This window comes from Odocoileus virginianus, chromosome 20, assembly GCF_023699985.2.
Source record: "Odocoileus virginianus isolate 20LAN1187 ecotype Illinois chromosome 20, Ovbor_1.2, whole genome shotgun sequence".
Taxonomy (NCBI): Eukaryota; Metazoa; Chordata; class Mammalia; order Artiodactyla; family Cervidae; genus Odocoileus; species Odocoileus virginianus.
The window spans coordinates 10,727,716-10,746,691 of NC_069693.1; the positions used below are offsets into that span (position 1 = coordinate 10,727,716).

Sequence of the window (18,976 nt, forward strand, 5' to 3'; positions counted from 1 at the left end):
GGGAAATACCCCAAGTGTGTTTGACTCCAAAGTTGTGCTCTCAGACATGCTCGGTCTCTTCAGCTATAAAATTACACTTCTGTCAAGGTCTCTTGCCACCCAGTCCACTCCATGGTCCCTTGCTTTCCAGTGATGCCCACTTCTCTCCATTCAACTTTCAGACTTGGCGGTAGAGCTACCGGGGAGAACTGCGCAGGCGCTTCTCCGAGCCCGGAGCCCCGCCCACAGAGCACAGTTGCGTGCGTGGAGAAACTCGCCGAGCCCCGCCTGAGCGTCCACGCGCAGGCGCAAGGGCGCGTGCCCTCCGCTTTCGTCTCTGATTGGCTGCCACGGGTAAGGAGCCGCCCAATGGGAGGTGTGAATAGTGAGGGGTCCCGCACGCCTGGAGCTGAGGGTCTGTGTCAAGAGCGGCGGGGGCTGCAGGAGGTGAGAGAGACGGGTGAGGGCGCCCCGGGGCGGGCCGGGGAAGAGAACGCTGGGCATACGGAGAGGGCGGAGGGAGAACGAAGGGGACACCGAGGGTCGAGGAGCTTTGGGGCCTGCGCGAGGGCGGGAGCGGCGCGGAGTGGAAAGAGCGCTCCTTCCTCGGTGCCCTGTAGCGTTGACTGAGCGCCTATGGCGTGCAGGCCCCCCACTGTTTGCAGGGCTCTCTCAGGCTGCGGAGTTGATAAGTTTGGTCAGAGAAAAGGGTTGTGTCTCAGTAAAGTTGAACTTCCAGGCCCCTGGTGGGCTCTTTCCTGAAGGACTTTTGTTGATCTCCTACCTAAACCCGTATTTCTCCTCAGTAGTTCACAATCCAAGATTGGGAAATGGGAAATGTTGACTAGGAAAGTCCACACTTCAGGTCTTTTAGGCCATGTTCTACACATTTACTGGGTGCCTCCTGTGTAAAAGCCTTGCACCAGGCTCTGGGCCTCGCTAAAGGGGAATTCTCTTTTGGCAGCAGAGCTGTAAACAATGAAAAGTTGAACTCTCAGGCCCCTGGTTTCCGAGAAGATCCGTTGTTGAATGGCTTTTGTGTGCCAGGGCCCCGGGCAACTCAAAAATTAGGGAAGGAGTCAAAAAGTTAGCTCTTGGGCTTTTAATGAATCATTTACTCAAGGAGGATTTATTGGACATCAGCCGATAGCAGGGCCCAGTGATGGGCCTTGTTATTGTGGGAATTCACAGTTTAATAGGAGGGCTGGTCTGGTGGGAAAAGTGGAATGTGTGCAGAGACCCTTAAACTCTCGGGCCTCGCTTCTTGGAAGGAGCATTATTCATTCAGCAGATATACTCAGAGCCTATTGTGATGAGACCTCTGGGAGCTTCACATTTTTAACTCTGTCCCAAGTTTATGATATTTGTGATGACGGAGGTGGCACAGGATACCATAAAACCCCCCAGGGAGGGACTTCCCTAGCAATACAGGTTATAACTCCGTGCTTCTAGTGCAGGGGGTACAGGTTCAACCCCTGGTCGGGGGCAGATCCCACATGCTGAAAGGTGCAGAAACTTTTGTGTGCAGAGTTGTAAGCTGAACTCTGGCACTAACAAATGAGTTGAAGAAGAAATGGGAGATGGTGGGGATTATACTTGGAAAATTACTACTGAGGCCTGCATGGAGGCAGTCAGAAGGACTCTGAACCCCCATTGTGTGAAGGGTCCTGGGTTGGGTTGAGCCCACACCAATAGAGGGAGATAGGGGGCACATAGAGGGAAGTTCAGAAGTTAAAATCCTTACATACGGATATAGGTTGGAAGTTGAGCACAGAGAAATAAACATGTCGTTTTCCTAAAAAACAAAACAAAACAAACAAAAAAAAAATCCCTGCACTTGATCAGTGGTTTTGTTGATGACAGCAGCCCCTACAATGAATCACATCTGCCTTGCCAGCCTTCTCAGCTTGATGAGTTTATCTCAAGTCCATGATATTTGCTATGATGGAGGTGACAGAATAAGAACCCCAAGGAGGGACTTCCCTGGTGGTCCAGTGGTTATAAGTGCAGGGGGCACAGGTTCAACCCCTGGTCAGGGCAGATCCCACATGTTGAGAGATGCAGCCCCCCCCCAAAAAAAGAAAAGAAGAACCGCAAGGAGGAGGGAGTGGCCACCACCTTGTGGATATAGATATGTTATTTAAAGAGACTTCACAAAAGGAAATGCTGGGTGGGAGTTTGTTAGACAAAAAGAGAAAACTTTCTTGCCAGAAAGAATAGCAGCATCAAAGACTTAGGATAGAAAAACATTTCTGGAGAATTACAAGTAATGATTCTATCTAACCTTGATCAAGTACCAGGGACTTTGTTGTCATTACTACTTTTAGCCCATTTCACAGGTGAGAAGACCGTCTCAGAGAGACAAAGTAAGTGGAGGAGTTCAAATTCAAGCCAAGGGCAGTGTGGTTCCAAAGCCTGTGCTCTTAAACTTTGCTGCATCCCTGTGTGTACACATAGATGGAGGAAAGATGCTGCACAGAGAGGAAATGCACAGGCAAAGGCCAGGAGGCCCCCAAAGATACATTATGTTCTTGGAAAGGGTGTGACCAGCCCTTTGGGTAAGGAGGGTGGCATCAGAGGCCAGACTGAGGAGGGCTGTCTCTCTTGCAGATGGTTGGCCACCATGGGGTGCAGTTCAGCTACAGAGTCGTGGGCCCACTGAAGACTGAGGTTTAAACATTGAATCCAGACTTGCTCGTTGGTAGAGACTGGTGAGTGATGATATGGGCAAGGGAACTCCTGAAACATCCCCCCTCCCCTTGAGTTCCTGGTGTCTTATTAGGCCCCCCTCTTTTCTCCAGGCACTGCCTTCCGCACAATGGCAGAGGTGGTGGCTGAAGTGGCTGAGGTAGCTGAGATGCCGACACAAATGTCGCCAAGGGTAGTGGAGATGTCAGCACCGATATTAGGGGAGAAGATGGAGATGTCAACGGAGCTGACTGAGATGACACCTGGGGAGGCCCTTGCCTCCTCCCTCTTCTTCCAGTTCATGTGCTCTGAATGTGGAAACCTCTACAACACACTGGAAGACGTCCTGTCACACCAGGAGCAGCATGTGCCCACTGTCACAGAGGAGGAGGCACTGACCACCCAGGACACTGGCCTGGAGCCAGAGCTGGTGCCAGGCATTGAGGAAGGGCCTTTCCAGTGCTGCGAGTGCAGCCAGCTCATCCTCTCCCCCAGGGAGCTCCTTGCTCACCAAGACGCCCACCTGCGGGAGTCTGCAAGCCAGATCCAGTACCAGTGTGGAGACTGCCAGGAGCTGTTTCCCTCACCTGAGCTGTGGGTGGCTCACCGCAAGGCCCAGCACCTTTCTACTGCAGCAGCTAAACCTCTGGTGCCACCGCCTCTGCCTCCCGTCACACCACCACCTCCACCCCCTGCTCCACCCGAAGTCAAGATGGAGCCCTACGAGTGCCCCGAGTGTTCTACCCTCTGTACCACCCCCGAGGAGTTCTTGGAGCATCAAGGCACCCACTTTGACTCTCTGGAGAAAGAAGAGCACAATGGGCTAGAGGAGGAGGAGGAAGATGATGAAGATGACAATGAAGAGACAGAGGGAGAGGAGGCAGCAGCCGAGGTTGGTGACGATGCAAAGGGAGGTGACAAGTCTGCAGCTGGCCAGGCCCAGGGCAGTGGGGATGGTCCCCCACACTGTACCTCAGCAGGGACACGCCGGCGACATCGGCGGGCATCCCATGGCCCTGCCTCAGCAGCTCACCCCTTCTACTGCAGCCAGTGCCAGCGCAGCTTCAGCTCAGCAAACCGGCTTCTGGCTCATGGGCGGGCGCATGTGGGTGGTACCCACGAGTGTACAACCTGCTCCAAGGTCTTCAAGAAAGCAGCCTCCTTGGAGCAGCACCTGCGGCTGCACCGCGGTGAAGCCCGCTACCTCTGCGTGGACTGCGGCCGCGGCTTCGGCACGGAGCTCACTTTGGTGGCCCATCGGCGGGCCCATACTGCCAACCCACTGCATCGCTGCCGCTGTGGCAAAACATTCAGCAACATGACCAAGTTTCTCTACCATCGGCGCACTCACGCCGGCAAGAGTGGGGCACCCCCCTCTGCCGCACCACCCACAGTAGCATCTGCGGTGGCCTCCCTGGCTCCAGCCGAGCCCACACCTCCCCCCCCGGCCCCTCCCACCCCGCCCGCCCAGCTGCCCTGCCCGCAGTGCCCCAAGTCCTTTGCCTCAGCCTCCCGGCTCTCCCGGCACCGGCGCGCCGTCCACGGGCCCCCTGAGCGGCGGCACCGTTGCGGCGTCTGCGGCAAGGGCTTTAAGAAGCTGGTCCATGTGCGCAACCATCTCCGGACGCACACAGGCGAGAGGCCCTTCCAGTGCCATGCCTGTGGCAAGACTTTTGCTTCTCTGGCCAACCTCAGTCGCCACCAGCTGACCCACACAGGCGTGCGTCCCTACCAGTGCCTGGATTGTGGCAAGCGCTTCACGCAGAGCTCCAACCTGCAGCAGCACCGGAGACTGCACCTGCGGCCGGTGGCATTTGCCCGCGCGCCTCGCCTTCCCATCACTGGACTCTACAACAAGAGCCCCTACTATTGTGGGACCTGCGGCCGCTGGTTCTGCGCCATGGCGGGCCTGCGACTGCATCAGCGGGTCCACGCCCAGGCACGAACCCTGACACTGCAGCCTCCCCGGTCGCCCCCTCCTGCCCCGCCCCCACCCCCCGAGCCTCAGCAGACTATCATGTGCACTGAGCTCGGGGAGACCATTGCCATCATCGAGACATCCCAGCCCTTGGCCCTTGCAGACACACTGCAGTTGTGCCAGGCGGCCCTGGGGGCTTCTGAAGCGAGCGGGCTGTTGCAGTTGGACACAGCCTTCATGTGACAGTTAAAGAGCAACAATAAAAAAAATTTGGTTGCAAAACAAGTGTGGGCACCTCTGGGGAGAAGGGGACCACCCCCTGACAAGCCACTTTGGCACCCACTGGGTGCCAGCATCCACCCTGACCTCTTCCCTACTGACTCCTCAGAACGGCCCCACCAGGTGTCACCTTTCTCTGCCTGAGGGGACACTGAAGCTCTTGAGACACCAATGTGTCCCAAGTCACCCCACTGTGTTGCAAAGTGGGGTTCTCCAAGACTCTCTGCTCCGCGTCACCCTGGTGCCTAGCAACATCAGGTAACCTTTCCTGAGCCCTGAACATGTGCCGGGTCTCTGCTGGGCACCGTCACATACCTCTTCAGGTCCTCTGCTTGTTCACCTGCCCCTACCCTCGCCTTCCCTGGACTCCCGGCTCCCTGCATTTGGCTCTGCCTGGTGGAAGAAGGTACTTGACTTCTCTGGGCTTCTTTGATCTCACTTCCAGCTGAAAGATGAGTATTCAGCTGCAGATGGGTGATACTGGGGACCCAGGCATGAGTCAGACTGGGGCTGTGCCCCAAGAGCCACGCAGAGGGATTAGAGGAACACACCCAAGTACAGATGGCCTTGTTCTCTGAGTGTCTTGTTGATTTATTCAGCCTGCATGTCCTAAGGCCACCCTCCATGTGCCGAGGGCCAAAGAGTCAGGCCTCTGCGGTGCCTGAGGCGGGGCAGGCACACCTCAGCCCCAGGGTCCTCGGTGGCAGTGGGGAGGTGTAGGGACAGTAGGAGCCCGGAGCAGGAAACAAACTTCACGGTAGATCAGGGGTCAGAGACTTCTAGAGAAGATAATCCTAGAAAAGGTAAACATCTGCTAGTAGAAGAGGAAGGAAATATTACAGGCGAACAACACTGCAAGGGCGTTGAGTTCTTGGTACAGTCAGAGGTGGTCCAGTTATTGACAACAGTGACAGCAGACATTTGGCTGCCCAGCCATGGCAGGCACTACAGTTGGCACTGTGCATGTATTGTGATCCCAGCAGGCCTGTGAGGCCATCTCAATATTATCCCAAGAAAACAGGGACAGACTCATCCAAGGTCTCATAGCTGGGCAGAGGCGTCAGCCGGGATTTGAATCCAGGTGGTCCTTTTGGCTCACATCTGTAACCAGTGGTGTTGAGTGACTGTGACCTGAAACCAGTGCAGGGGGCAGCGGTTCAGAGGAGTCATTGTAACTGGAGGAAAAATAACAGCTTAAGGTACCTCGAGAGAGAAAAAGGTCTTGGGAGCAGGAAGGAATCCCCAGTGTTTTCAGAGGTTATGTGGGGCTGACAGTCCTTCGCTCTCCAAATGAAAGCAGATCACTTATGGCAGGCCTATGGGGCAGGCTCCTCTCAGGCCGCTACAGACCGAGGTGCTCGGACAGGTGCAGTAGGACAGGCTGTGGCTGAGGTGTCCGGGAGGGAGGCCGGGCAAAGGAGGGGTGATGAGGTGGGGATCGGGGGAAGTCTAGACCTGGGAAGGTCTTGAAAGCCAGCCTCAGAAGTTAGGGAGGTGCAAGGGATGGGATGGGGTAAGGGTTCTTGGTGGGGTTAGGGCTCTCTGGCATCCAACAGGGTGGGACAAGGAGGAAGCTGAAGATGGGCGGGGAAGGAGAGGATGGGACCAGACCTGGACAGAGGCCAGCGAGGTGGGCAGAGGGTGTAGGGACACCCTTGGGAACCTCAGGGTCCACTGGTGTGAGCAGCAGGCAGGGGTCCCCGGGAATCCAAGGTCAGCCCCTTGTCCAGACCCCTCCTTCCCTCATCCAGTCCACCTGCTCTCGGTGTTCATCCTACGAACAAGGTGACAGCTGATAGTGCTGAGCAGGGAGTGGCAGGGTTTGCTCTGGGCCGGTCAGTATACAGATGCCCCTGGGGCTCACCTCATGAGATAGCAGAGCCCAGATACCACAGGAACAATCCCTGAACACCCTCGGAGGTGTGTTCAGAACTCCCCCGTTTCACAAATGGAGTCCAGTACTGGACAGTTCAATTGTTTCCTCTCCAGGCCCCCTTTTACTTCTAGGGCCTCCTGCCTTTGCTGCCATTGGCACCATGTGGAGGAGATGCCATTTCACTCTGCCACAGCCCCAACATCTGGCGCCAGCATGTTCACAAAGCAAGGAGAAAAGTCAGGCCCCCTGCAACAACCTTCCCAGAGTTGTCACTTCCCACGATCCCTAGAGGTGGGCACAGGAGGGCCCTGTTTAAGACAGCAACAAAAGCTTGGGGCTCTCTGCTAGGGTTTGGAAACGGCTCCTCTGCCCCCATCCATGCCCACCAAGAGTCTGTATCAAGGTTGTTTTGGCCCGTGACCCCCCCCACATCATGTGTCCCCCTTAAGCGGCATGTAGCTCGGGCTATGATATAGGGAGCCCTTTATTCAAACTTTGACTTTGCCACTTACACTCTGTAGCCCTGACCTATCTGATGGCTAGCTTTCTCACCAGTCACCTGGGAATGACAGTGCCTCCCTCCCTAAGTGGAAGCAGATGATATGTGCTGCGGTGGATAAGCCAGACGCGGCTCACCACGTGCACAGAGCTGAGGCACAGGAGGCCTGGGCTGGCCTGGATTCACTCCACCCTGCTACCCTGCCTGAGACGCAGCCCACTCTGTCCAACGGCCGCCCCCCAAGCTCCTCCCTCACCTCTGTGAAAACAGGTGTCTAGACAGGAAGCAGGTTTTCATGCCAATAATTTATTGAACGGAGGTCTGTACACAGGCAAACCTTACTGTGAAAACTAAGACATCAGGAGCTCCCCCACTGCCCCTGCCCTCCAGGGTGGGGAGAGGAGGGAGGAGGCCTTAGGGGCAGAGGACAGGAGCAGGGACACAGCTGTAGGAGGGGAAGGGGCCAGGTTGGACGGTGCGAATCGACATTTTCTTTAAGAAAAAAATTATAACAATCTATTTACACCCGGGGGCCAGGGGAGGGAAGAGGAGGAGAGGGGCTGGTCAGTTCTATTTACAAGGGACGCAGTAGGGGAGGGGGTTGGAGGAGGTGGAGACCTGGGGGGAGGGGGAGGGGCTGAGGGGGTGGAAGGTCCTCATGCCCCCCATCCCCTGTCCTTCCTTCTCTTCCCTCCCCACAACCAGTTAAAATCCTCTTAAAAAGCCCACCGCAGGGGTGAGGCTGGTGAGGGAGGGACTGGAGGAGGGGTGGGGACTCATTTACCTCTGCCCTCTAGTCTAGGGGCCCAGTCAGGGCAGGAGCTTGGTGGGCTATGCCCCCCCCCTTCCCAGCCCCACAAAGGGCTCCCAGATGGAAGGGTAGTTGGTGGCGCCCTCAGGAAGAGTTAGTGAGGGCAGCTGTGGTATCGGTCGACTGCCAGTCCGAGCTGGTCTGAGCCTCACTTAAAGCTGAGGGGGGGAAGGAGCAGATGGTTAACCTGGGCCTGTTGGCCCCCCACCCCCACCCCGCCACCCCAAGGCAGGAAGCTGGTGTGAGATGCTACATTAGAAACCGAAAGCTGTCACTTTAGGTCGAGGGTTTCAAACTCAGACGCCAAAGGGCCAGGTTGGTCACTAAGTGACTCACAAGGGAGCTAAGCCCCCCTAGCGCGGGGGGGCAGCCGGACCTCAGCTCCAGCTGGTAGGACCGCCCTGAGCAGAGGCAGGCCCACTGCTGCCCAGTCTGATTTGCTTCCCCAAGAGAAACAGGAAATCTGGATTTGCACATAAAATAGCCCTTATTTTTAAATGGGAGGAATAAATTTAACTGTTTGTGCAGGCCAAATGTATGTCTTTGGTTTTCCAGTCTGCATCTGAACACAAAATACAGGCAATAATGCCTTACAGAGGTGGCCGTTCATGCGGGAAACATGCTTTCTGCTAACAATTTCTGCATGCTTGCAGTAAACTCAGGGGCTGTGAGAACTCCCCCCGCCCTACACTGAGAAATGCAGCTTCACTGCCCAGGAGATGGCCCCCAACTTACCTTGTGAGGATGGGGTGAGGGAGGCAGTGCCCGCCGGGGACCTCAAGTGAGGAGGGATGAGGATGGCGTTGAGAGATGGTTGGATGGTGAGTTCTAGAGACAGGAATGGACATGTCTAGTCAGGGGAGAGGGCACCTGGAGACCCAGTCCTGGTTAGAAAGGGGCACCAGATAGGGACAGGTGTAGCCACTGAACCCTTTAAATAAAAAACTGGAAGGAGCATAACACGGGAGATCGCAGAGTGCAGAGGAGGTGGGCTGGGGTCTCCCTGCATTAGGGGTGTATTTCCTGAGCCCTAGGAACTGCCTTGCAGCCCACCCTCAGCTCTCTACTCCTGTCTTCCACACCAAGCTCTTCGCTGTCTCTGGCTGCCCTCCCAGCACCCCAGATCCCAGGCTGAGTTCTCACCGCCAGGACTGAAATTGAAGAGGGGGGGAAGCGGGCGGTTGTTGGGGAGCTGGGTTCCAGGACATCGCAGTTCATCGAAGAAGCTGTGGGCGCAGGCTTCCAGCGGGGAGAGCCTCGAGGACGGGGTGTACTCCAGCAGGCTAGAGCAGAGCGCGATGGCCTCGGGCGGTGTTCGGGATTTGAACACCTGGGGGGTGGGGAGCGGGTAGAGGTGACAATGGGTGAGGCCCTGGGCCTCCTGCTTGCCTCCCACAACCCCACTTGCCAGATGAGGAAACTGAAGCGCAGCCTCTTGAGGGGAGGTGAGTTTGTATCGGATGAGCAACCTGCTCGGGTACCATGACTGTTTGGGCCCTGCTGTGCTGTGTGCCCGTTTCCCCATCAGAAAGTAGGCCTCTGGGATTTACTGGCAGTCCTCAGCTTTAAACTTTGCCATGTGATCAAAGTTAATTGACCCACTACTGAGCCATGATTGTAGCCAGGTCCCCAGACCAGTTGGCCTCCAGTGGGGACCTCAGCCACGCTGCCTGAACCCCTAGCCCTGCCCCACCTTTGTCCAGGGGTGAGCTTTAATCTGGGGGAACTTGAACTCCGTGTAGTTGGGGTTCATCTCGCGAATCTGTTCCCGGCTTGGTGTTCCCAGCACCTGTAGGGAAAGGGAGGGGTCTGAGCAAGGTCCTTGGCCCTGAGCCCAGTCCCTGCCCACCCTGGCCCTGCCCTCACCTTGATGATCTCCACCAGCTGGTCCACCCCACTGTCCCCAGGGAAGATGGGCTGGCCCAGGAGGAGCTCAGCCAGTACGCAGCCAGCCGACCACACATCTGAGGAGGAACGGGGGAGGGTCAGAGCTACCATGCCCATCCCCAGGCAAGCATTTCTGTCCTTCATGATCACCCTGAGAAATGCCAAGAGCCCCATTTTCTTGGCTCAGAGAGAAAGGGCTTTGCACAAGGTCACACAGCATAGGAACACAGGAGCCTGACTCTGAACCTCCAAGTCTGCCTGACTGCACCGTACTCTCCAATCTAGAGGCTTCCATTGCCTCTCCACTCTGATCCCAGTAAGCCTTTTCTCTGCAGCCTCAGAGGACACATCAACAGGCCCAAAACAGACACCTGTGTTCTCCAGGCCTCAGGAAGGGAAAGCATTAAATGAGCTGCCTTACTCACTTCTGGCCTCTTTTCTGCTCTTGGAAATAGCTGTGGCCTGGTTAGTCACCCCTGCCAGTCCTGTACCTTGGCCCCCACAGCACAAGTTCACACCTAGGGACCATGAAGTTTCCTCGCAAAGCTGATGAACTTTCTCTTCCAAACACTTTCATACCCTCTCCTCATGCCTGGAAGTTGGCACTCTCACCCCCAGCAACAGGGAAGGACATCGAGGCCCTGTAAACAGGTCACACCCTCATGGTGGCAAAGTCTCTCACCTCCCAATTCCCCCAAGGTCACTGTCAGCCCCTCCTGCTGACTGAGGAGAAAGGACTTCCTGGGAGGTTTCAGGGCTGTATGGACTCTGGAGTCAGGTCCGCTTTCAAAGCCCAGCCCTGCCCAGTCCCACCTGACTGTGGGCAGGTGACCTCACCACTCTAAGCTTTAGACTGTAAAATACACCTATGACAGCATCACCTTCCTGAATTCGTGAGGACCCGTTAAATGAACAGATGTTAAGCTTTTATCACTGGGCCTGGCAGACACACAGAAAGACCTAAAAAAACTGCCACGACTGCTACTCCCACCCCCGACCCTCCCTCAAGTCTGACCGATGGATGAGGTGTAGTCGGTGGCTCCGAAGATCAGCTCTGGGGCCCGGTAGTAGCGAGAACAGATGTAGGAGACATTGGGCTCCCCGCGGACCAACTGTTTTGCACTGTGGGAAGATATGGGCAGGAGTCAACACAGGCCAAGGGTCGGGACCCCTCCTCGCCCCTTCAGCCACCCAGCCCACCCCAGGTGAGGCCCACCTGCCAAAATCACAGAGCTTGAGGACAGCAGTGTCGGGGTCCACCAGCAGGTTCTGGGGCTTGATGTCGCGGTGACACACACCCTGGGAGTGGATGTAGGCCAAGCTCCGGAAGAGCTGGTACATGTACACCTGGGGTGGGCAGGGGACAGCAGAACTCCAGCCCAGTTCTCCCCGCAGAGCACACCCCTGCTCCACCATCTCGGCCTGCAGAGCCCTTCCAGGCCCACTCTCCCTGTCTTGAAAACACTTCCACTGCCCCTTGGTTCTCAAGCTTTGGTGAGCACCAGAATCACGTGGAGGCCGTGTTAAAACAAGGACTGCGGGGCCCACTCCCAGAGGTTCTGATTCGGTAGATCAGGATGAGGCTCTGCAACCAGCCCCTAGTGCTGGTGCTGGTCCACACTTTGGAAATCACTGCTTCAAACACACACTTCAGCAGAAGCCTGATGGACAAGACAGATACATCAGGAAGGCCTTGTTTTAAAGCAGGCTGGGGAGCCTCACCAAGAAAACCACTGGCTGTAGGAAGGGCTCAGTCTCCTTCACTCAGCAGTCAAAACCATTCTCAGGCCAGCCCCTTTCCACCTGGATTTTTCTGCTATTCTCTTTCCTACTGACTAGGACGTTAAGAGCCAAAGAGCAGGGATCTGTGTTCCCATCACTGCTGCAGCCCCAGGGCTTCGTCCAGTGCCGGCATGTGTAACTGCTCAGGCCTGCCTCCTGGGCACTGCCTCCTCGGTTCCCAGTGCCTGTGGCCAGAGATGCCCACTTCTTGCCCTGTGCCCAGTCTCCTCCCAGAAGCCATCCTCGATCCTTCTCACTCCCAAAGCAGGCGGGGCCAGGGGCCTCTTGTTTGCAGAAGCCCTGTGCTGCTTCCGGTTCGGTCATTGTTGGTAGTTTTATAGTTCTCTGTGATGATGCCCGTCTACCCTGCTAAACTGAGAGCTCTTCAGGAGCAGTCTGGGTCTCAGTCAGTGGGACCTCTAGAGCTGCTCAGTGCTGGGTCCAGGACACAGTTCACAAACCAGACCACCACCACCCACCCCCACAGAAGGTGAGGTCCCACAGCACCAACCTAGGCCTGGGATACTTAAAGCCAGCGGGAGGAAAAACTGGGCCCATGCAACCTCCGCAAACGTGAACCCACCCTCCTCCCGCCATGCAGCTGGCTGCTCCAGTCCCGTTCTCCACAGCATCCCTACGGCCGCCCACCCACCCACCCACCCACTCACTCAAGTATGTCCTTAGGGACAGTAACACACAGGGCACAGCACCAGGGGAATGAGCCTCTGCAGGCCATGAATGAAGATGCAGAAGTCCCTGGTTCCACGGACACTAAGTTTCCTCCAACCCTGCCTCCTACCGTCCCCCTCTGCCAGGGCTCCACAGGCCAGAACTCTGACCTCAGTGTGCCTCTGCATTCTAAGTCTCTACTTCTCGATTCTGAGCTGACCCCGCCAACACTAATGGTGCCGGTGGGCTCCTAGTGTAGACCTGAGCTGGTAACGTGCAGCCTCCCCAGCCCTGGTCCTCCCTGATTGAATCAGGCCTCGGGCCAGGCTGCCCTGCCTTTGGGGAGCTCCATCTCTGGGGATGTAGGGACAAGGGCAAGGCACTTGAGGCCTCTAGAGACCAACGTAAACTTGGAAATGACGGGAGAGTCTGTCTGGAGCCCCTGACTTGGTCGGCCGGGACCCCTGCAGCCCACCAGCCTGCCTACCTTGACATAGATGATAGGGATGCTCAACTTGGCCTTGGTAAAATGGCGGGCCACCCGGTACACTGTCTCGGGCACGTATTCCAGCACCAGGTTTAGGTAAAGCTCGTCTTTCTGCAGAGAGCAAAGGAGAGGCGTGAGGCGACGTGAGAAATGAGCAAGGAAGAGGGGGAGGAAGGTCTGTGGGGAATAACGGGGGAAGGATGAGCAGCCATGAGAAAGGCAGGCAGACGGGTGGAGTCCAAGCGGAGGAGGAATCCCCACACCCAGGTCTCACCTTCTCCCCACTGGAGTAGAAAAAGTATCTCAGTCTCACGATATTGCAGTGATCCAGCTTACGCATAATCTGCAGCTCTCGGTTCTTGGGGGGCAAGGGAAGAGAGCCTCAGAAGACAAGCCACTCTCCCTGCCTCGCCCGAGCACCCCTCACCACAGCTCTACTCCCCCATTCCTGCCCGCAGGGCCAAGCAGCCACTCTGTGAGTTCCAGCTCCAAGGCCCCATATGAAGCAGCCCTTAATTCCTCACCCCAACTCCCCTCACACACAACTAAACTCAGACCACTTACATGTGCTTCCTGCAGTCTACGTCTTAAAAATGTTTGATTTTTCACTCAGATTTACAAAACAAATGACTTCACATGTAAATCTAAGTTTTTCAGCTTCTCTTGAAAATCACATGATGTGGCCACATGAGGCCCACCTCCCTGCCTGGCACCAGCAACACTAGACAGGGAGAGGTCATCCAGGTGCCCCTAGGCCCCATGCCGCTCCACTGCTTTCCCGGGAGGCATCTGAGCACTTGGATCCTGAGTCCTGGACTCCAGGCTTCTCATCCTTACCTTCCCAGTAGAGATCCAGCCTCAACCTCTTCCCAGAAGACCTGTCTCAGCACTCTTCCCTCTCCCCTGCTCCCCCCTGGGGCCTCAGAGGCCCCTATCCTGATTCCTCTCACTTCGGGACTCACCTATAATCAAATTCTGACCAGCGCCCTTGAGGAAGACCTGCCCCTGAGAGTCCTCCCTGCCCGAGACCTAAACTCTGACCTGGTTTCTTCAGGCCAGGCTCAGTTTCTCCTATGCCCCAGCTACATAGGACCCAAAGGGCCTCTACCAGCTCACAGGTGAATGAGGAAAGAGGACCCCTTCCTCAGGGGTGACCGGGCCCCACACCCAGGCATCTGCAGCACAGGCAGCGTTTCTCCCAGTACGTGCCAGACCCTGGGGGCAGAGCCAGACCTTCGCAGACAGAATCATTAGCCCCACCAGCTTCCTTTCTCTTCTGGATAGCAGAGTAACTCAGTGATTAAGGTGAAGTGCTTGGGAATCAGATTCTAGCCTTGACCTTGTGCAATTCTCTTATCTAAGTCTCAGTTTCCAGTTTCTGCTTACTTAGAATGGGAGTAACAACAGTACTGACCCTCAGAGAATCTCTGCATAAGTTAAACTCACCTACAAAGCACTTAAAAAGAACAAGAGCCCGATAAAAGTCAGCTCTGGATTCTCCTGGAATCCACATCCCCACACAGCTCACTCTCTTCTCCTCTGGCCCATGCTTGGACCCTCTGTACAAACCCAAGACCAGCACTCTTGCTGGGGTTCCCCCACCAGTCATGTGCAGTCAAACCTCCTGATCCCCGTTCCCCGCAAGCTACCTTGAACCTCTTGTCCTGGAGAACTTTCTTGATGGCCACCAACTCCCTGGTGTCTGCCAGCCGTGCCTGGTACACAACCCCAAACGAGCCACTGCCAATCACTTTGATGTCTGTGTAAGCCACCTCCTGGGAGCGCTCCGGGCCTTGGCCTAGAGTGGCTACCACTGTGGTCACCTTCCCACTGTCACCTGGGGAGCAAAGGGAACACACAATCTACTGACCTTTCCCCTCGGGCCACCACCCCATCCTGGGGCTGGGAGAGGGCAGGGAGTCTCTACAGGAAGCTCATGGGGTGGGGGATGGTCTTTGTCCCTCCCCCATCTTCAAAGGTGGCTCCTAGATGCCTCCTTTTCCCCTCTTCCCTTCAGGGAACCCCAAATCCTGACTCCTCCCATAGGGGAGAATACTGACACATACAACCTCTTGCTGTACCAGGGTTAGTAACCCCTAATTTCCATTTCTGGTGAGCAGCCAATTACTTGTCCCTCCTGATGTGAGGAGGCACCACCACTCCCAGATGTTGAATCCATCCGTGACCAGAGCTAACTGCCTTCTGCTCCCTCCTCACTAGGGAGAACCTGACCTAACCTCTTCCACTTGAGAACAGGAACCCTGAGGTAATTCTATGTTAGGAAAGCCCTAACCTTCCCCACAACTCGGGGGACAGTGATCTCTAAGTCCTCCCTAAGTGCAGCTGGTAACTTCACCACTGATTTCTGGTGACAGAAAAGAATGACTCCTCTCGTAGGGAGTGCCAGCACCCTAACTCTCACTTTTGGGAGACAATTAGGTCTTACCCAAATACTCTGGGGCTAGAAAAAGGCACTGGCCTGACCTCACCTCTGAGGTTTGGAGCCCAGACCCCATCCTCTATGTAACATGATAGTGAGAATGGTGAACCTGATCTCCCTCATCAAGAGTTTATCCTGGCCTCAGTCCTTTAAAGGAAATTCTCAAAACATTCTGCGAATGGCAGCAAAAGTTGGTGGCATTCTTGGAGGACAGGGATCCCTCTTCTTGGGGTAACTGGTGAAAGGTTCCCCAAAGAAAAGAAGTCAGTGATGAATCAGATCCATTCAGAGGGCCAGTGAGGGAGAGGATCCTATATAGCTATTTATCCAGCCAATGACATCATACATCAGAATAATGAAATGGGTATAACTTCACATCCTTATTCTAGGGGAGGGACTGGTAACCTCCCCTGCCCCCATTCCATTTTCTGTGAAAGGAAACCCTTCAAGAAAGACATCTTTTCTTGAATATTACTGACTATGAACTTGGTCTGAAAGATACGCTAACTTCCAGTCTGCCCTCAAGAAGCAGCAATCATTAATTTCCACCATTGGAGATACAATTCTACATATTATGGACAGATAGTGTTTTAAAAGGGAAGATGACTGGGTATAAAATTTGGAAAGCCCTGGCCCTGTTCTTTGGGGCCACAGCAAACCCAAATCCCTGCTTCTAAGTGATACTCACTCCAAATCCCCATGCTCTAAAAGGGAGCAAATTCAGATCCCTTCTCTGGGTGGTGGTGATCTTATTCCTGTTCTCTTGAGAAACAATAACCCTTGAGCCCCATTTGCCAGCGACAATGACCCCTGATCCGTTCTCGAATGGATGGCAACATCAGATGCCTGTTTTCAAGGCTCACGGACCCAAGACTTCGGGACTGGAAGAACAGAAACCTGTGACCCTGTCTTTTGGAGGATTACTAATTCTAATTCAAACTCCAAGTGATGGTACCCCCCGCCCCCAAATCCCTCTCTCCGGGAGGGGGTAGATCTCAGATCCCAGTTTGGGAAGGCACAGTGACCTCGAGCTCCTCCCTGAGCATAAAGAAGAACCTGATCGACGTCTGAATGGCTTCAGGGATCCGATCTCCACCCGCCACGGGCGCCGCTAGTACTCACGGCCCAGCTTCACTCCGGGCGGCGGGAAGCTGGTGCCCGCGCCGGGGCCGCCGCTGCCTCCTCCGCCGCTGCCGCTGGGGCCACCCCCGGAGCCCGAGGCCCCCACGCCCCCGCCCATGGCTCCGACTGACGTCTTCCCGCCGCCGCTGCCGCCTGGGCCAGAGGCCGAACCCCCCGGGCCGCCGCCGCCGCCGCCGCCTCCGCCGCCTGGCTCCGCGAACGAGCTGGTCCGCGCCCGGCCCGAGCCCCCAGGGCCGCCCCCCGAAGGCGCGCCACCGCTCATGGCGCCGAGCGCAGGCCCAGGCCGCGGGGCTCGGGCTGCCCGGGCTGCCCCCGCCGCTGCCGCCGCCGCCGCCTCCCCCGGGCTCCGGCCTCTTCCAGGCCGCGCCGCTCGGGCTCCGGCTCCGGCCCAGCGCCCGCCGCGGGGCACGCTGGGAGATGCAGTCCGCCGGCCCTACGCGACGCCGTCGCCGCTCTAGGCCCTCACAGAGAGCCGCGTGGCACGCCGGGAAATGGAGTCCACAGACCTCAGAGAGGGATGCGGGGATGATGAGTCGCGCTGCACCTCGGGAAACAGAATCCCGGGCAATAAGTTGGACAACTGTGCCCACAGCGGACTCTGAAGCACTTTCTGAAGTAGAGTCAGAGTCGCACACTCACTCCATTGCGGCAACCGCGTGCCTCTAGGTGTGCCTCAGAAATGTAGTCTCAGGCAACTCCATCAGGGAGCTGTATAGGCCCGATGCACTCCGGGAAACGGAGTCCAAGCGTTCACTTAGTTTATTGGTTGTATGCCGACTGGAGCCAAGTGCACCCTGGGAAATTGAGTCGGAGCAGGTGGACCCGCCGCTATCGGGCTGTGATGCAAGCCGGGAAATGTAGTCGTCGCCACGCCCTCACCGCATTGCAGGTATAAAGCTACTTCCAAAGCACGCTGGGAAATGGAGTCCCATGTGATTCCTAAACCCCAAGTGGATATTGCAGTTCCGGAGATAGGCTAGGAAATGGAAAGGCAGAGCATTCCTCCACCCTCGTTCGCTGGGCCGCAATCCCTGCTGGGAAATGTAGTCAACACCGAGGCTTCAGAGTAGTTGCTACAGCGAGCCTTGTGTCTTCTGGGAAATGGAGTTCAAGGCGGCCTTACCATTGACTGAGGGGGCGGGGTCTACCATAATCCCTGAAGCATGCTGGGGAATACTCCAGACCGGATCCCGACCCTTTGTGAGAAGACAGCTGAGGCTTGCCGGAAAGAGCGTGAGCTAAAGGGGAAAGACAGTCGCCTAGGAGAGACTGCAGAAAGTTTCAACGCCTCCTCTCCTGACGCCAGGTCCCAAGAAAGAGCCGAAGTGGATCAGGGACTACTGGAAAATGGAGTGCAAACACTCCCAAATTTCCACAAATCCGGAAGGAAAACCCTCCCCGCCAACGATTTAGGAAAGAAAGTTTCCGGTGGATTTTCACAATACAGTCTTCGGATGTTGTCTAGCTTTTCCTAACAATGTAGGTTGCACCAGGAGGCTGAACTGAAGGTGGAAAGAAATGGAAACACAATTTATCTTGAACATCCCATTAAGCTTTTTGAATCCTCAGCCTTCCTAAATTACAGGATCCTGGAAGGCCCAAAAGAAGGAAGCCAACTGCTAGGAGTAGCCTCGCGGTTTGTGCTCGCATTATGTTGCCCCCACTTATTCATTAATACCCGGAAGGACGGTAGTCCAAAGCGCGCTGAGAAAGGGAGTTCGTTTTGAGAGTGTGTGTGTGTGCACAGCTCATGTCAGTGTGTGCTGGGAAATAAGAGTTCATGTGAATGTGTGTGTTCCGGAAGTATTTGTAACTGAAATGAAGTCACCCTCCTCTTCTCCTGCCTCGTGGAATGACGGGAAATGGAGTTCTAGGCTTCACTGTAATCAGATCCTGTGATCACTCTAATTGCCTTGCCCTTTGAAAAAAGTCTCGTCCACGCTGTAGCTGAGTGCAATTCCCAGCGGACACAAACTCCTGGGGCAGGACGGATAGTAGCTCTGAAGCCTTTCGTACTACATTAACCAGAAGGCAAAGCACAGTCACACTTCCGCTCTCTTAATGAATGCGGCTACATCACGCACGGTCTAGAGAGGGTACTTCTGGGAGTTGTAGTAGTTCCTCAGGCAAACAATTCCTGCTGCCCTCTGACGGCGGCTCGGAGTCCAAAAGCGAAAATCTGACTCAAGCCCCAAATCCTGGGGAATCCTAACCTGGACCAAGAAGGCTTACAAGGGCAGGAGTACAGGGCGGAATAGCAGGGGTTACTTAACGGCCAGAACCCGTGGGACGTGCGGAGTGGACCGCGCCTGGGCAACCGCCAGAGGATATTGGGGTCCGTGGGAGTCTGAGGGAATCAGTCTGAAGGAATCTTATCCGAATGTCTGTACAAGATGAGAGCATTTGTTGAGGGGTGCTAGAGCGGGTTGTAAGTGGCTACGAGGGGCCTCTGGGTGTCTAGAGGTGCTCTGAGGAGTGAAGAGGTAAAATGATCTTCCTAGAGAGAAGTGAAGTCAGA

The 18,976-nt window shown here is 55.8% G+C and overlaps 2 protein-coding genes across 4 annotated transcripts; one reads left to right on the top strand and one right to left on the bottom strand.

Moving 5' to 3' along the window:
• Positions 1 to 317: 317 nt before the first annotated feature.
• On the top strand, positions 318 to 4,870 carry ZNF526 (zinc finger protein 526). Its single transcript, XM_020871141.2, has 3 exons — positions 318 to 426; positions 2,590 to 2,690; positions 2,781 to 4,870. Exon 3 carries the CDS (start codon positions 2,798 to 2,800, stop codon positions 4,826 to 4,828), a length of 2,031 nt encoding a protein of 676 aa, XP_020726800.2. The 5' UTR covers positions 318 to 426; positions 2,590 to 2,690; positions 2,781 to 2,797; the 3' UTR covers positions 4,829 to 4,870.
• Positions 4,871 to 5,431: 561 nt separating this feature from the next.
• Positions 5,432 to 16,874, bottom strand: GSK3A (glycogen synthase kinase 3 alpha). 3 transcript variants are annotated; one of them, XM_070450804.1, is made up of 12 exons: positions 16,438 to 16,874; positions 14,525 to 14,712; positions 13,150 to 13,233; positions 12,876 to 12,986; positions 11,154 to 11,284; positions 10,953 to 11,059; positions 9,917 to 10,014; positions 9,744 to 9,839; positions 9,194 to 9,380; positions 8,786 to 8,878; positions 8,156 to 8,208; positions 7,530 to 7,876 (listed from the first exon to the last, which is right to left on the bottom strand). In XM_070450804.1, exons 1-12 carry the CDS (start codon positions 16,718 to 16,720, stop codon positions 7,814 to 7,816), a joined length of 1,494 nt encoding a protein of 497 aa, XP_070306905.1. In that variant the 5' UTR covers positions 16,721 to 16,874; the 3' UTR covers positions 7,530 to 7,813. The 3 variants fall into 3 exon arrangements, with proteins under 3 accessions (XP_070306904.1, XP_070306905.1, XP_020726805.1); XM_070450803.1 differs by lacking the exons at positions 7,530 to 7,876; positions 8,156 to 8,208 and adding an exon at positions 5,432 to 5,995; XM_020871146.2 differs by lacking the exon at positions 7,530 to 7,876 and having other exon boundaries at positions 7,933 to 8,208; positions 16,438 to 16,872.
• Between the last annotated feature and the right edge of the window lie 2,102 nt (positions 16,875 to 18,976).

What these genes read in the sequence shown, in the direction of transcription:
- GSK3A (XM_070450804.1), bottom strand. Translation starts at nt 16,720, where the DNA reads ATGAGCGGTGGCGCGCCTTCGGGGGGCGGCCCTGGGGGCTCGGGCCGG. An exon ending in TCTACTCCAGTGGGGAGAAG is followed by an intron (nt 12,987 to 13,149) that starts GTGAGACCTGGG and finishes TGCTCTCTGCAG; the next exon opens with AAAGACGAGCTTTACCTAAA. An exon ending in AGTCGACCGATACCACAGCT is followed by an intron (nt 7,877 to 8,155) that starts GCCCTCACTAAC and finishes CCACCCCCTCAG; the next exon opens with CCCCTCCCCCTCCCCCCAGG.
- ZNF526 (XM_020871141.2), top strand. Translation starts at nt 2,798, where the DNA reads ATGGCAGAGGTGGTGGCTGAAGTGGCTGAGGTAGCTGAGATGCCGACA.